Raw genomic sequence first — 16,722 nt, forward strand, 5'->3', positions numbered from 1 at the left:
CGAAGGCTATCTTTTGTTGCTGTTGCGTGGCCCAACATTTTATAATATCCTGACTTGTTTCAGTGTATCATTATCTGCTATTGAATTATTTGTGATTCAGAACTAGCCCAGGCAAGTATCACTTCGTTCTTTTATTTGTGTGTGGCTGGCATTAGCATCTAGGGAAAGCATCTGGACAGCAAAAAGGGAGAATTCTTAAAGGGGATGTTTTCTGAAATGCTGAACGAAATTCCATGATAGGTACTCGCCAGTTGCCATAATTTTGTTCCTCTCGTTCCAAGTATTATCACTTTACTTTCTTCTACAAACAATCCTTTCTCCAGCACCTTGTCCAAGAAAACATTTGAACATTGCTTGAACCAAAGATGGGTGCGGCGGAGTCTTCGGCCAAGCTTGCTAGCTCTGTCCATGACTTCGTCGTGAAGGTCTAGACTCTAGTCTCCATCCTGCCCTTGATTTCTTTCTGGCATCCATTTCTCTCATCGAATGTGTCCTCGTTTATATGTGAAACTTTGACAGACTGCATTGCTTTGTTTAATGAGTGCACTTGTACTATGTATGAAGAATAGAACAAAATCCAAATTCTTGGTTTTCTTTTAACAGTTATGGTATTTGAAATCTTGAATTCCACAATTTATTTTCCAGGACTCGAAGGGAAATGATGTGGAGCTTAGCAGATACAAGGGGAAGGTTCTGCTTATCGTGAATGTGGCTTCCCAATGGTTAGATTTTTAAATTTTCATTTAGATGGTTTATCGAGTTTTTCATTCTTTTTGTGTGTGTTTTTCTACCTGACTTTGATACTCTTGTAGCGGTCTGACGAATTCCAACTATACTGAGTTGGGATCACTCCATCAGAAATATGGGGACAAAGGTAATTTTCGTTTATCCATTGCATGTATTTTTCTAGTTCCCTCAAGGCTCAAAGTAACAACGGCAAATAAGCAGTGTTCTCCTGATTTTACCATTAACTTTCTTGTAGTATGAGCAGATCCTGATTCAGTTGTTTGGAGAACAGTTGAAACCAGAACCTGATAGCTATTATTCCTTGGTTGAGCATGCTGCGACTAGTGTCAAAACCAAACTAGTTGATTTGGCTTATCTGTAACTGTAGGGAGGGCTTCTCCATTTTCTTTGGGGAACTCAATTAATCTATTTCTTGTTTACTTTATACAAAGTGTAAATTCCAGTGTCCCTTGGACTTCTATCCAAATTCGCATTGCATGGATTCTTTCATTTTCCTCGTGCTATTGTGGACGCTCAGATCATTAGGGCTAGCATTTATCTGGAAATGGAGTCTGCTGCATCCTTTTTTCCTGTTATATCCTATCATTATTTTTTTAACAAGTTTATACTGTTCTGATGTTGGCATAACTTGCTCTCAACAGTAGAGCCAATAACCCAAAACTTTGTTTTCTCTGCACGTCCCATTTATCTTTGCCGTTTTCTGTTCTGGTTAGGATTGGAGATACTGGCGTTCCCATGCAATCAATTTGGTGGACAAGAGCCAGATACCAATGAGCAGATTGCTGAGTTTGCCTGCACCCGTTTCAAAGCTGAGTATCCTATTTTTGGCAAGGTATATCCAATGAAGAACCTTTCTTGATTTTTGGTGTTTGCTAGCATGGAACCAATGGTTTCAATCTAAATAGACCCAGTGTTGTCAAGCAGGTTGATGTGAACGGCAGCAATGCCGCTCCATGTACAAGTTCCTCAAGTCAGAGAAAGGCGGTCTGTTTGGAGAGCGCATAAAGTGGAACTTCTCCAAGTTTTTAGTTGACAAAGATGGGCAAGTCCAAGGCAGATTTGCACCGATGAGCTCCCCGTTGAGCATTGAGGTGATGGTTCAAGACATAATAATCTGCTCTCTGCACGAACATGGTGATTCACCTGGTTGACGTCGTTTCTGCAGAATGACATCGAGAAGCTTCTGGAAGCCTAGAGCTCTGTGTGGACTCGAAGACCATCATGCGGTTCTGTTACATGCTGCCTGCTTTTTTATGCTACGGTGTTCGCTGCATTTCGTTTCCTTGGCGATGGAATAAGCAATTGTCACGGCAATCAGAATAGGGAGGAGAAAATTGTACTAATACCAGACTGCATGACTGGGAATGGCACATGATACAAGGAAGAAGGGGCATCTTCAGATTCGAATAAGCAAGAACATTTGAGCGACGCCTAGTGAATTGAATTCTATAACAATTTACTCGAAAAAAAAACCGAATAAGCTATTTGGAAGTATGGTTTGGGTATTCTTGTGCAAACAGAAAATTCTGGCGAGAGAGAACTGGAATTATCGACAAATGAGCTAGCCTCTAGATGAGTTGATATCAATGGTGGAACTTCTGGTGTCAAATATCCCGGAGGTCGGCCACCCTCCTGTTACGGAGGAGGGCGGCGTTAGATTTTGTTGGTTGTGGCCGGGGCTGGGCGACGCCTCTTGCCCGCCGGTGAGCGAGTCCGGGCTGAAGGCCGCCTGCTTCGCCGCTTTCTTCGACTTGGATCTCGACCCTCCCTGGTGAAAGCTCCCCAATACAACCTGCATTTATATAGGCCAGCCAAAATTATATTGTAAGCTCCATTCATGTCTGAACATTCAGTAAGCAACCACTTCATCCATTCATTTTGTGTATGCTACCTGCACGGTACTTGCAGCTACCAGTTGGCCACCCAAAACACCTCCAATCACATTCCTCTCCGGACTGCAGAGCGTGACGCTGAGTCCGCCGCTTTGCTGTTGGCCCTGCCCCTGTTGTGAGCCCTCGGCCAGGTTGTAAGAGCCGGTTAGGCTTAGGATCTCATAGAAACCCTGCAATCATGCAAACGTGCAAAGAGTTATTAGTATAAGTTGAAAAGCATCAGGCCCCATTTGGAACGTGGCGGCTGCCAGGGACGATTTCCCTGGAAGTTTCACTGAATTCCACCAAGTTCATTACAGTTGCATTGCGCTGGGCACGTACCTCGTAGATGGCCGCGTTCTTGTAAGGCGGCGACGAGTGAACCCTTGTCATGGGGGAGGCGTCGCCCGGGTGGCGCAGCACGACCCTGGACACGGACCCCGTCGCCGAGAGGACGCACACCGCCCTTGAAGACTGGTTCGCGAAGGCAGCGATCTTCGCCGCGACGTCCTGCACCAACGGCGACTGTCAGAAAGAACAACTAACGGGGATGCTGCATTTTCTTGAAACGTCAAGAGCACAACAAAGTGCAGCGAAACAGCAGTATGCATTGCCGGCGCACCTCTGAAGGAGGTACCGTGATGATGTGCGGAGTGAAGCTCGTTCCAGCTGAACCAGCGAACGCATTGCCTGAAACACGACACAAATCATGGTCAGGCGACAGAATAGAAAACGCTGTCTTCAGTTTCTCCCATGATTTCTTTTATACTACCATTGATTTCTGAGCTGGCTGACAAAACGTGTTTTTCAGTTTCCTGTTTGGCTTGCCCGAATTAACATGTTCTTCATCCAGACAATGAATGGACGACATTGGTCTATAGCTGAGTTTGACATGGTTTGCAGGCTCTGGATACGGTGGCACAAGGAAAAAGGGAGAAAGCAAAACCTACAAATTCTGATACCACAGAATGATTCTCCAACTCGTTAAAGAAAGGTGCAATTGACACCGCAAAATCTGACATGTTTATACTTTCTTTAGCTAGAAGATTTGGCTTCCATGTACATATCAATCGAAACGGTTATAAAAAAAACACCTCAACAAAGTGTCCCTTTAAAGTCGTTTGGAATTATATTTCAGATTTGGGAAAATAAACCATCTACTATTCGGTAATTATTAAAAGACCAGGGCAAAGATCAGCTAGCCGGTCCACTTACCTACGGCGGAGGGCGACGTCTGCTGCTTCTTCCCGGTGCCCGGTGGCCTCCCACGGCGCTTCTTCTGCGCCGGGTCCTCCATCCCCCGGGTGCCCAGCATGTCGGGGCCTGACATGGACGAGCCCATCCTCGGCGGCGCGCTGACGAGGTGCTGCTGCTGCTGCGCCGCCGCCTTCATGGTGCCGTCGGGCCCGTACTTGCGCGGCCTCCCTCTCTTCCGCTTGACGGGCTCGGCGGGGGCCGGGGCGGGCGGGACCGTGCCGGAGGCGGAGGCGGAGACGGAGCCCATGGTGCTGTTGTGCATCAATGGCGGCGGCGCGGTGTCCATCTGGAACTGCATGCCGGCGAGGGAGCCCCCGCCGATGGAGTTGAGGATCGCGGTGGCGCTCATGTTCATGTTGGGCATGTTGGGCATGGGGCGGATGACGGAGTGCATGCCGGCCAGCGAGGACGGGCTATGGGCGGCGCCGCCGGCGAGCGCGGCCCGGTGCTGCTGCTGCTGCTGTTGGTGCTGCTGGTAGAATGACTGCAGGTCGGACGGTGAGATGAGTTCCTTGCCATCCATGCATGGAAGTCGCCCCCAAGGACGAAGCTTTATTCCGGCGCTCTGTTTCTCCGGCTCCGATCACGACCTGCGAATCACAGGAACGCTGTGTGGTCTCCGCGAGCGAGCGTTCTTGTTCCTCCGGCGGAGGTACACCCGGCTTGGCCTTGCTGGAGAATCGCGCAAGGCAGGAGCACCACGGGCATGGGCAGGCGGAGCGGAGGATGGGGAGGAGGAGAGAGAAAGGAAAAGGGGATAGGAGATGAGACGATAGATCAGATGAAATGATGGGAGAGAGATAAGATGACGCGACGCGGTTGGCTTGGCCTGCCTGCCCGCCTGCCTACACGAGCGGAGGCGGAGCGGAGGGAGACGATGCGATGCGATGAGGAGGAGGGGGCTAGCCAGGCTAGGCTAGCTGACGGCAGCGGCGCTGTGTTTTTCAGGATGGATGGGGCGATGGGCACCAGCAAGCAAGCAAAGCAGAGCCGCGCGCGAGGCGATAAGATTTTCCGTGCGGCCGACGAAAAGCAACGGCGCCCCGATTTCCGCCGCTCTCCTCGCTCGCGCCGCCGTCGTTTCCGTCCGCGGGCGGTGGCCTGTCGCTAACCGCCAGCCCCACGCCACAGTGCCTGCCGACCCATCAGCCAGCGCACCACCACCACGCGCTCTCTTCCATCCTTCAGCTTCGCTGGAACCATTACCAGAGAGACTTTTCCACACTTCCAGGTCCACGACCTTTTTGGAGGACCACGCAAAAATGACTATGAGTATCACGTTACGTGCAGTAAAAAAATAATTGGATATAACCTCACGTACAGTACAAAGAATATGCAGACGATCCTACCTTAATAAACACTTCTTCTCGGATTCTGTTTGGATACTAACTAAGTTAGAAGTTAGAGTTAATATCCAACTCATGATTAACCATAAACAAACTCTAACCAAAGAGATGTTTGGATTGAAGGGTTAGATGCACAATAAAAACACTTTTCCTGCCATTTGGAAGGGGAGAGAGGGAGGGGAGGTAGGGCCATCCCAATTTAACCCTAATAAGCACCCGTTGGAGGGGATAATATTTTGAGTGGGTTAATCTAACCCTTCTGTTTGGATACTTTTAGGGTCTTGTTTGGATTCTTGGGTTAGAGTTAGATTTGGCTTTTTGGGGCCACCTAACCCTAAAGTATCCAAACATGAAGGTTAGAACAGGGTTAGATGTATCTAACCCACCCAAAAAAGCCTCATAAGGCCGCGGAGGCGAGGAGCTTGGCACCCTTAGAATTAATTCATTCCAATTTGTGCGAAATGAATGGCGTGTTGACAAAAAGTGGTAAAAGATATTTCATGACTTCGATCGATAACTGCACTAGATTTTGTTACATCTATTTGTTGAAGTCAAAAGATGAAACTTTACACTACTTTAAAATCTATAAAGCTGAAGTAGAAACCCAACTTGAGAGAAAGATCAAAGGAGTTAGGTCAGATCGTGGTGGCGAGTACTTCTCAAATTTATTTACTTCATTCTGCGAGGAACATGGTATTATTCATGAGAGGACGCCTCCCTATTCACCTCAGTCAAATGGGGTTGCCGAAAGAAAGAATCGCACTCTAACTGATTTGGTTAACACCATGTTAGATGCAGCGGGACTTTTCAAGAAATGGTGGGGTGAGGCTATATTGACTGCATGTCATGTCCTAAACCGTGTTCCTACAAAGAATAAAGAGATAACACCATTCGAGGAATGGGAGAAAAAAAGGCCAACACTTTCATACTTACGTACATGGGGTTGTTTGACAAAAATAAGTGTGCCAATAACCAAGAAACGTAAGCTTGGACCTAAAACTGTGGATTGTGTCTTTCTAGGTTATGCTATTCCCAGCGTTGGGTATAGATTTTTAATAGTGAAATCCAGAGTACCTAACATGCATGTTGGTACAATAACGGAGTCCAGAGATACTATATTTTTTGAAAACATTTTTCCCATGAGAGATGGAACAAATTCATCTAGGCAAGAGTTCATCGAGGATGATAGCTCTGCTGAGCCGATAGAACACAATAAACCTACATTTGTGGAAAATCCTGAGGAGGATAACAATGATGCTCCTAGAAAGAGCAAGAGACAAATGGCTGTGAAGTTTTTTGGTGATGATTTCATTGTATACCTCATGGATGATACATCCAGAACCATTGAAGAGGCATATTCATCTCCTGATGCTGACTATTGGAAGGAAGCAGTGAGGAGTGAGATGGTTTCTATTATGTCTAATGGAACCTGGGAGGTTGTTGAACGTCGTTATGGATGTAAACCGGTTGGATGCAAGTGGGTGCTCAAGAAAAAACTTAGGCCAGATGGTACTATTGAAAAGTACAAGGCTAGACTTGTAGCCGATGGTTATACCCAAAAAGAAGGAGAAGATTTCTTTGACACTTATTCACCGGTTGCCAGATTGACCACAACTCGAGTGTTACTTTCTTTGGCAGCCTCTTATGGTCTTCTCGTTAATCAGATGGACGTTAAGTCAGCTTTCCTCAATGGAGAGTTGGAAGAGGAGATCTATATGGATCAGCCAGATGGGTTTGTATCAAAATGTCAAGAAGGAATGATTTGTAAGTTGTTGAAATCTTTATATGGTCTCAAGTAAGCGCCTAAGCAGTGGTATGAAAACTTCGACAGAACTTTGACGTCTGCTGGCTTTGTTGTGAACGAAGCTAACAAATGTGTGTACTATCGCTTTGGTGAGGCTGAAGGAGTGATTTTGTTCTTGTATGTGGATGACATACTGATCTTTGGCACTAGCCTTAATGTGATTAAGAAAGTCAAAGACTTTTTATCTTAAAATTTTGATATGAAGGATCTGGGAGAAGCTGATGTTATCCTTAATATAAAATTGGTAAAAAAGAGCAATGGTGGGGTGATTCTTACACAGTCTTACTATGTGGAGAAGGTGTTAAGTCGTCTTGGTTATAGCGACTATAAACCTGTCTCAACACCATATGATGCCAGTTTAATTCTAAGGAAGAACAAAAGGATCATTGGATCATTGATGTATTTAGCTAGTGCAACAAGACCTGACATCTCGTTTGCTATAAGAAAACTGAGCCGGTTCGTTTCAAACCCGGGAGATGATCATTGGAAGGCTTTTGAAAGAGTAATGCGCTATCTAAATGGCACAATGAACTATGGAATTCACTACACCGGGTACCCTAGGGTACTAGAAGGGTATAGTGATTCAAACTGGATTTCTGATGCTGATGAAATAAAGGACATAAGTGGATATGTATTTACACTTGGTGGTGGAGCTGTTTCCTGGAAGTTTTGCAAGCAGACTATCTTAACGAGGTCAACTATGAAAGCAGAACTCACAGCATTAGATACCGCCACTGTTGAGGCTGAGTGGCTTCGTGAGCTCCTTATGGACTTGCCGATAGTTGCAAAACCGATACCGGCAATTCTAATGAACTGTGACAATCAAACGGTGATTGTCAAGGTGAACAGTTCAAAGGATAACATGAAGTCATCAAGACATGTGAAAAGTCGGTTGAAATCTATCAGAAAATTGAGAAACTCCGGAGTAATAGCCTTGGACTACGTTCAGACGGCTAAAAATCTGGCAGATCAGTTTACAAAGGGTCTTTCACGGAATGTGATAGACAATGCATCTATGGAATTGGGCTTGAAACCCACGTGAGTCAGTCTATAATGGAAACCCGTATCGAGATTTGAGGAGGATCTCAACCGACTTAAAGGGTGGACTCTATGTACACCACTTGTGAAGCTGATAAGAGGAGGTCGATGAACCACACGCGCGCGCACTCGCTTGCCTCGCTGGGCCGGGCCGAGGCCGTGGGCGTGGGCGTGGCGTGGCACGGCGCGGCCGGACGGGCAGTGCGTGTGCGTGGCGCGGCCGGCCGAACGTGACATGACGTGTAGGTGCGGTGCGACATGATGTGCTGAGATGAAATCAGAGACAATAAACGTTGACAGTAATGACTGGAGAATCATGTCCTTGACCATTACTAGTAACTGATGGCAGTGATTCACCAGTAACTGCCGCTCATCAAAGCCAATTACAGCGTCCAGGTTCGTTGAATCTGAAGCACCTCCACGCCTACATAAACCAGCCCCTCCTCGCACTACAAGCACTTGCTTCAGGTACTCCTGCTTAGGAGACCTCTCCCTTCTTCCTCAACTGCTTTCTGCCATCTCCATCACTAGCACTGCGCGCACAGTTCTAGCGAGAGCAGGCCTCCGGAACCTCTACTCGCTGAAGGTCCTACACGGGATAGCGGGCAATCACGTTTTTGGGGCGCGACTGCTCGCTCCTGAACGACTACCTCGGCTACTTCCTGGCGGCGTGAACGACTACTTCGTCTACATCCCGGCAACCCGAACGACTACTTCGTCTACTTCCTGGTGATCGTTCGTGGTTTGTGGGACTGCACTGCGAACATCTTCCTGCATCGATGTCGTTCGGCTACATAAAGCAATGACAGTCGAATAGAATGTCTATTCCAGCTGGTAACGACGCAACCGGTGTCTCCGGCACGTCTTGGGGTACAATCTGAAACTCATATGTTTCATTTTGTTCGATTTAATGTTAATTTTGAACACTTACACATGCTTAGTTTCACTCACCATAGTCATGGAAATATTATTTAATTACATTGTTAATTTTGAAATTAAAATATACCGAAAATTGCCTAGATTTCTAACCGTCTTGGTCATGCATGGGTAATTTGGTATATAATATGCTATATATATACACTAGCTAGCACCATGCACATCTATATGCATATATTGCACGAAACAATAGTCCGTCCATCTCGATCATAGCATGTCCCGGACTACCGGTAGATCAATACAATCCGTGATGCCCTTGAATATATATGTTTATGAGCTCAGCCATCGCTCCTTGTTTCATTCTGATTAAACTGTCTGCGTGGATGGATGGATCCATCGATCGATCTGTGGTTGAGCGGCCGTGGCCGGCAGGCGGGCTGCGATCCCATGCATCAGGCCAGCACAAGACGTACACGATCGACGTCGACCCAGCATCCAAGGGCAGAGCGAGCTCGTAGCAGGACGGCATCCATCCGATTAGCCACTGAATAATTAGGCAGGGCATGCACGCAGGCCATGTTGACATGCATGATCTATGGACACTCCCTGTCGATCTGCTGCCTCAGTCGAGTTGTTGGAGTCACCAATTAACGCTAGCTAGGTAGCTAGCTGCAACAAATATCTACTACTATTCCATTCCAAGTGGCGTCCTTTTCCGATCCGATCCGCTCGCAACGCAACGGCAGATAGACGAGATACATGGACAATGCAAGTGGCTGCCACTTGCCCAGTCGTGCTCATGCCGATCGACCTCACCTTGCTCGCCTCGCTCCATCTCGATGGATGTGTATCGCAACTTGTGGCCGGACCACACAAACGGTGGCTGGCCCGGCCCGTCGTCCGTAGTAGCGCAAGGCAAGCGCCCTGCTGCGTGCCAAGCAACCAACTGGATTACTGGAACGCCGTCGCGCAGGCCGACCCGCGGCCACCTCGCGCTCAACTCAAAAACGATGGCGGCAACCCCTCCTGGCCGCGCCCTCCTGTGTTCCCCCTGGAACGCCGTCGTCAATCTGTGGACAGGCTTGGTCTAGGCCTAGCCTAGAAGAAACAACAGTTAGTTTGTTGCCGAGAAAAAAAAAATCAAGCGTGGACCCATAGATGATGAGGTTGCATAGATTCCAAAATTTTACACCCAAAAACGTCGTATCGAATGTTTGGATACATGTATGGAGTACTAAATAAAATCTATTTGCAAAATGGGTTGTAAATCGCGAGATGAATTTAAGGAGCCTACTTATTCCATGATTTGCAACAGTAACCATCCGCTAATTATAAATTCATTATGGATTAATTAGGCTCATTAGATTCGTCCCGCGATTTACAACCCATCAATGCAAAAAATTTTATAAATAGACTTTATTTAGTGCTCCAAAATAATAAAATTCTCTTCCAAAAATTTACACCAAAAAAAGTCTAAACACAGCCATGGTGTAGCCTGACGGATGGAAACCTGGGCACCCGTTGACCATGTGAAATACTAGTGTGCCTAGCAACAGCAACGAGCTGATGAGTACAGAGGCAGAGCCCCCCGGCATTGGGGATGGAATGGAATGCCAGGGCTTGACTGAGCTTAGCTTTAATTGCTGTCTATGCGGCCAGTGGATCGGAGCGGAGTAGCCATCACTTCCAGTGCACCACCATGCAGATCGAAATCTATGGCGATTCTTGCTTGGTTTGGTGTGTGGAAGGGATGGATAAGTGCAGCCGCTGACAGGATAAGGCCGGATCTATCAATATCTATCGGAGGAGGAGATACCAACCAACCAACCAACAGCGACCGCCGCGCCCAATTTGCATTGCTTCATTGCTTGGCTCCTCGCGTCCATCACCATTCACCAGCCTAGCCTCTCTCATCAGATAGATCCCTGCTTCAATTCCCTTCCCTTTGATCATCTCATCTGAGCAATGCAATCATCATCGCATGGTACTCCATGGCCGATCTAGGTGCCTGCTGCTGTGGCTACGCTGCTCTGGCTGCGCCGCTCTGATCCCTCTCCTCTCAGATTTTTTTATTTTTTATACAATTTTTAATCAAAATTACGTATTAATACTCTGGATCTGATAAATTACAAAACTAGGTCACAATTGTCTACCCAGCTGTAGACGAAATTCAACAGAGAAATTATCTACCAAGAGGACGAAATACAAATATTTCATCTAGCAAGAAGACGAAAATAGATTTCGTTAAAAATATAATTTTTGGCAATTTTCGTCAACTGTGCATAATTTTAAATGACAAAATATAGATATTGTCTACCCACTGGATGAAATCTAGATATTGTCTACCCACTGGACGAAATTTAGTAAATTAATATTTTTAGCATTATTTGCTGTGTGCTCTATATTTTGAATCTATTTTACAAAGTATATTTTAATATAAACTTCATTTCTTTTCTATTATAAATTGTGTAGTCGTAACGTGAACTATCAATGTACTGCAATTAATATAGCAAATTAGTCGAGAGCCATAAATTCCCCACTTTCATTAAGATAACGATCACAAAGCAACATGTCATTGTGTCTTTACTACAATTGTAATAAATATTAGTACTGCAATTATACTACAGACGCAATGGCTCGTTGCTTTGTGATCGTTATCTTTATAAAAGCCGGGAATTTATGACTCTTGCCTAGTTTGCCGTACTAATTGCAGTACATTGATAGTTCACATTACGACTACACAGTTTATAATAGAAAAGAAATAAAGTTTATATCAAAATATACTTTGTAAAATAGATTCAAAATATAGAGCACACAACAAATAATGCTAAAAATGTTAATTTACTAAATTTCGACAATATCTAGATTTTGTCCAGTGGGTAGATAATATTTAGATTTCATCCCATGGATAGACAATATCTATATTTCGTCATTTAAAATCATGCACAGTTGACGAAAATTGCCAAAAATTGTATTTTAAATATATTTCGTCTACTGGATAGATGAAATCTATTTTCGTCTTCTTGCTAGATGAAATATTTGTATTTCGTCCTCTTGGTAGATAATTTCTCTAGATTTCGTCTGCTGGCTAGACGTCTACTGGGTAGACAATTGTGCTCTAGTTTTGTAATTTATCAGATCCAGAGTATTAATACATAACTTTGATTAAAAATTATATTAAAAATAAAAAAATTCTCTCCTCTCCATCCCTCTCGGCTCCGCAACTTGTTTTACGAAAGCTACGCCTACGGCCCTCGAGGATGGCCGGCCGATTCATTCGTATGGAGTAAACAGGCTGCCAGGCCCAACTCTTCAATACGGACCAAGCAACAAGGCTACCAGGCCCAACTCTTCCATACGGACCAATAAACAAGGCTGCCAGGCCCAACTCTTCCATACAGCCCAAGTAACAAGGCGGCCAGACCCAACTCTTCCATACGGCCCAAGAAACAAGGCTGCCAGGCCCAACTCTTCCATACGGCACAAGCAACAAGGCTGCCAGGCCGTGCTGTTGCCAACAAATTCTAAACAGGCTTGCATTCAAATTGCATCGGTAGACATCGTCATTATGTAGCTCGTTTTCTTTCCCTAAAGAAAAAAAAAACCTGTGTTCTCTGATGAGCTGAAACCCTACCCGCATTCAGGTTTATATTATATTTGGCTCGTCTAACAACTTGCTTCTTCCATCTTCCTCTCCATCTCATCCGATCCCACACAATGCAACTTGTCGCTTGCCTGCTCAATTCTGTCTCGGCACCATGCACAGCACTAGCTAGCTGTTAGCTGTACGTTCATGTCTAGCTACACGCAGTGTACAGCTCTTCAGATCCGTCTCCAGGTAGGTAATAATAGTTACTGTATGTATTATTAATCCTTGATTTTATTTCTGTCACATCTCATCTCTCATCATGAACAAAACCGATCGCAGTAAGTCAGTTATAAACGTGCGTTTGTTTTCAGGTTGTCCTTCGTAGAACACTGCCACTACCGGAAACAGCTCATTTGCCGTGTGCATAATTTTTTTTCTGTTGTGTGCACTTTATCAGACATACGGCAAAAAGATAGTTTGCTAAGAGCGGCTTAAGAAATACACGGCAAACATACCACACATGGCAAGACCGTATTTGCCGCATGCCTCAAGTAAAAACACACGGCAAAAAACAACACGAAAAAAATACAATGTTTGAAGAGTGTCTAATACCAGGCACACAACAAACACACCCACCAGTAACGGTTGTTGTCCGGCTATCAGCGTTTGCCGTTTGCCATGGCAGACACTCGGCAAAAATGCAATGTTTGCGGAGTGCCTAACACCAGGCACACGGCAAACAGACCCATCAGTAATGGTTGTTACCCACGGCTTGCCTTGCCTTGCCTTATGGAGACTATATTGTAGTACATTTTGTTATTATTAACAAACAACTTAGTCATTTGTGAGCGTTCTATCTGTCGTAGAGTGCAATAAACTGTAACATACATACAACTCAGCTATGAATAAACTGTAACTAGGGATGGCAATTGCATTCGTGGATGTGGGTACCCGCGGATTTTAGACCCGGTGGGTGCGGGTCTAGGATTTCACCCTCGGGTGAATCCGCACCCGCACCATACCTTTAAACCCCAACCCAGATAGTATCGGTCCGGCCCATTTAGCAATGTCGAGCATATAAATACGTGGATGTAACACTTAATTGTGGATTTGTCGTGGTGCTGCTATGCTGAATTGTTATTTGTTACTTTGAACTTACATATGGAAATGTGTTGTTTGACTATTTAAATTGATAGATCCGTGTATTTTTATTATATTTGTTGCCACACCCGCAGACACCCGAAACCCGGCGGGTCCGAGTATGGGTGCAGAAATCCACCCACGGGTCTGTCGCGGGTGGGTTTTCGCCAACCCCGCAGATCTGCTTGCGGACGCACCAGCACCCACGGTGCCATCCCTAACTGTAACAAGAACCAGCTGTTTAATTGCATCATATCGTGGATGTACACAAAGCTCAACCATGATCAACTATGGCCCTCCTTGGTATAGTTTCCGTTTCTCTTGAAATAATTGGTGAAGCAGCTTCTCTGGTGAAGCAACTTCTCTGATGAAGTTGAAACTATTTTGAAAAACATTTGGCAAAAAACTTCTTTTTGGTGAATCCATGTTTCTTATTTTCATCCCGCTAGTGGAAGCATATGGCCGACTTCATGGCTGGCTTCAAGGTTGAATCTAGTCCAAAACAACCATTTGGCATAAACTGTCCATGAAGCTGCTCATGAAGCTATGTCAAACGGGATCTATATACAGTAACTTAATTAGCTCTACTAGTTCAATATAAAAAAATAATCCTATAAATGATCACCGTGTGTGCAGTGTATTGTATAATTAAAACATGAAATGGTCATCCGCGTGACACTACAATATGTCTTAACTTAGATATACTATAGTGTATCATGCATCCCATCGAGATCGACCAGAAACGTGCGTGCAGGCGCGCAATAAATATAAATAAATTAAGCAGCAGCATACTATATCCACTAGTGCGAGACTGCAGTGTCTGAGGAATAAGTTTGGTATATATTTGGACAAAGGAGAAAGGACACAGAGAAGAGACGATATATATCGATCGAAGCAAGATACTATGCGGGCTCTGTGTTTCACTAGCGCTACTTGCGCTATAAAAAGAATTTTGTATGCATGAAGTACTAAATGAAGTTTATTTGCAAAATTTTTCACAGATGGGTATAACTTTTCGAGACGAATCTAATGAGTCAAGTTCCACCATGATTGGCTACAGTAATGCTACAATAACCATACTCTAATTATGCGGTCAAAGATCTCATTAGTTTCGTCTCGCGAAGTAGCACGGGAGTTGTGAAGTTAGTTTTTTTATTTAATATCTCTAATTAATAGTCAAAGTTGTCTACAAGTCTATGCTACTAAACCAAACAGTGCCGCTGTAGTCGAGTGATCTGGAGCTGCACGCAGGCATATTCAATCCTCATACATGCAACCTGTCCGGGCTTTGCTTGCATCTTTTACCCTAACTGGCAAAGAGAAATTAATAAAGAGCTAGCCCCACTGCCACATCGATCTTTCTCTGCATGCACAAATTACATATTAACCATGTTATTAGTGATGCATGTATGCAATATGATGATGATAAACAACGACCTCGAACGAATAATCACTTCTTTTATGGGGTTTGCCAAACAAGCAGGGGTAAACGTACGGATCCTGTTAGGAAGAAGAAGAGCAGGCCAGTCGTCCTAGCTAGTACTACTTCATGCATGTTGACGCATCCTTTTATATGTTCAATTTTTCACCTTCATTTGAAATTGGTGATTATCAGACCAATTTCAGAACACGTTTAATTAGGGGTAGCTAGGGTGGGCCTAATTAAACGTGTTCTCAAAGAGAAAGATATTTTAGAGGCATATATGCAATCAGTTGCGGGATGCTAAATGAGCGAAAGGGAATAGCACGCAGATGGTCATCAGTAGCTGCTGCCCACCAAGAAATTAAAGGAGATGCGGATTGGCAACATGGTTATGAATTTTTCGTGCAAATAAAGTTGATGCAAATTAAAACCGATTCTCCACGTTTCATCCCCGGCCCACTATCGTTTTGTTTCCTTTTTCTCACCACTTGCACTTGGTTATCAAATAGATTTCATAGACATAGTCAAGCGGAAATGAAGAACACGTACGAAGAGCGAAATAAGAAGAACAGACGAAATTAATAAACATGCATCAAACGTTTAATTACTTTGCAATGAAATCAGAATTCACTCTCTGCCGGCTGGCCCTTTGTCTAATCATCACATTTTGGGGGCGAACCAGTAGTAATAACCCAAAATTAATACTACTAGCTACTTACCTCACGCCCAGGATGCATTCGTCGTCAGAGGGCCTGCTGGAACCCTACCGGCGGTGAGCAATGTCTAGTCCTCCTCCAAATGTCTAGTATCTTGGCGGGTTGGGTCGCTGGCTGGCTGCATATATATACTGTATGTATGTACCTTGCTCGGCGATCGAGGAGATTTACGGCGGCGGCGCGGATACCGAGGGCGTGCGTGCGGAGGCGCAAGTGGAAAATTCCAAAGGGATTGCACTGATCTTGTCCTCGCGCGCGGCGCCGGCATGCCGGCGGCGGCGGATGGTGAGCAGCGAGCTAGATCAATGCGATCCCTTTGGAGTCCTCCACTAGCTTCCTGAGTGAAGAGAGGAACAACTGAAGAAGCAGCCTGCTGGTGCTGCTGCTGCTGCTAGGCAGATCGATGCGGCTTCCTGGTATATGATTATGATGCATGCTTGGCGCGGTGGTAGCTAGGCTAGCTAGCTAGGGGTGGAGAAGAGTGGGATTTATATATAAGGAACGCCATGGATTGGATTGGGGATGAAGGAGCGAGAGAGGAGGAGGAGGAGGTCGCATGGTGCCAAGGCAACCAACACATGATGCAAGAGCTAGCGAGGTAGACGATGGGGAGAGGAGGTGCAGGTGCAGGTGCAGCAGGTGATCGAGAGCTACAGGGCATGGAGTTGGGCGATGGCTGTTGCTTTGCTCGCCTCGCCTCGCCATGGCAAGCACCAGGCAGCGCCCCTGTCACGCTTTGGACGTGAGATGGGCCTGGGGGACAGGGCGGGCCCACCACGGAGATGCTGCGCTCAGACCCACCCCCTCCGAGACCGACCCGACCGGGGGAGGGGATGGAAATGACGAGGCTGTCCTCGCGTCCCCGATCCGAGCCAACGCGAATTATATTGGCCGGCCGTGCAGCATCGAGTCTTC

General features: G+C 45.6%; 1 protein-coding gene, 1 long non-coding RNA gene and 1 pseudogene across 2 annotated transcripts; 1 reads left to right on the forward strand and 2 right to left on the reverse strand.

The window, feature by feature from the left end:
* Positions 1-247: 247 nt before the first annotated feature.
* Positions 248-2,175, forward strand: LOC120682824 (annotated as a pseudogene).
* On the reverse strand, positions 2,103-4,929 carry LOC120682823 (AT-hook motif nuclear-localized protein 9-like). The gene is made up of 5 exons (XM_039964853.1): positions 3,834-4,929; positions 3,241-3,308; positions 2,961-3,128; positions 2,639-2,809; positions 2,103-2,539 (listed from the first exon to the last, which is right to left on the reverse strand). The coding sequence occupies exons 1-5, from the start codon at positions 4,396-4,398 to the stop codon at positions 2,309-2,311; spliced, it is 1,203 nt and encodes a 400-aa protein (XP_039820787.1). The 5' UTR covers positions 4,399-4,929; the 3' UTR covers positions 2,103-2,308.
* Positions 4,930-14,803: 9,874 nt separating this feature from the next.
* On the reverse strand, positions 14,804-16,556 carry LOC120683718. The gene is made up of 2 exons (XR_005678890.1): positions 15,811-16,556; positions 14,804-15,031 (listed from the first exon to the last, which is right to left on the reverse strand). It is a non-coding gene; the product is annotated as an uncharacterized LOC120683718 (long non-coding RNA).
* Positions 16,557-16,722: the final 166 nt, after the last annotated feature.

The sequence above is a fragment of the Panicum virgatum genome, chromosome 7N (assembly GCF_016808335.1).
Source record: "Panicum virgatum strain AP13 chromosome 7N, P.virgatum_v5, whole genome shotgun sequence".
Classification (NCBI taxonomy): domain Eukaryota; kingdom Viridiplantae; phylum Streptophyta; class Magnoliopsida; order Poales; family Poaceae; genus Panicum; species Panicum virgatum.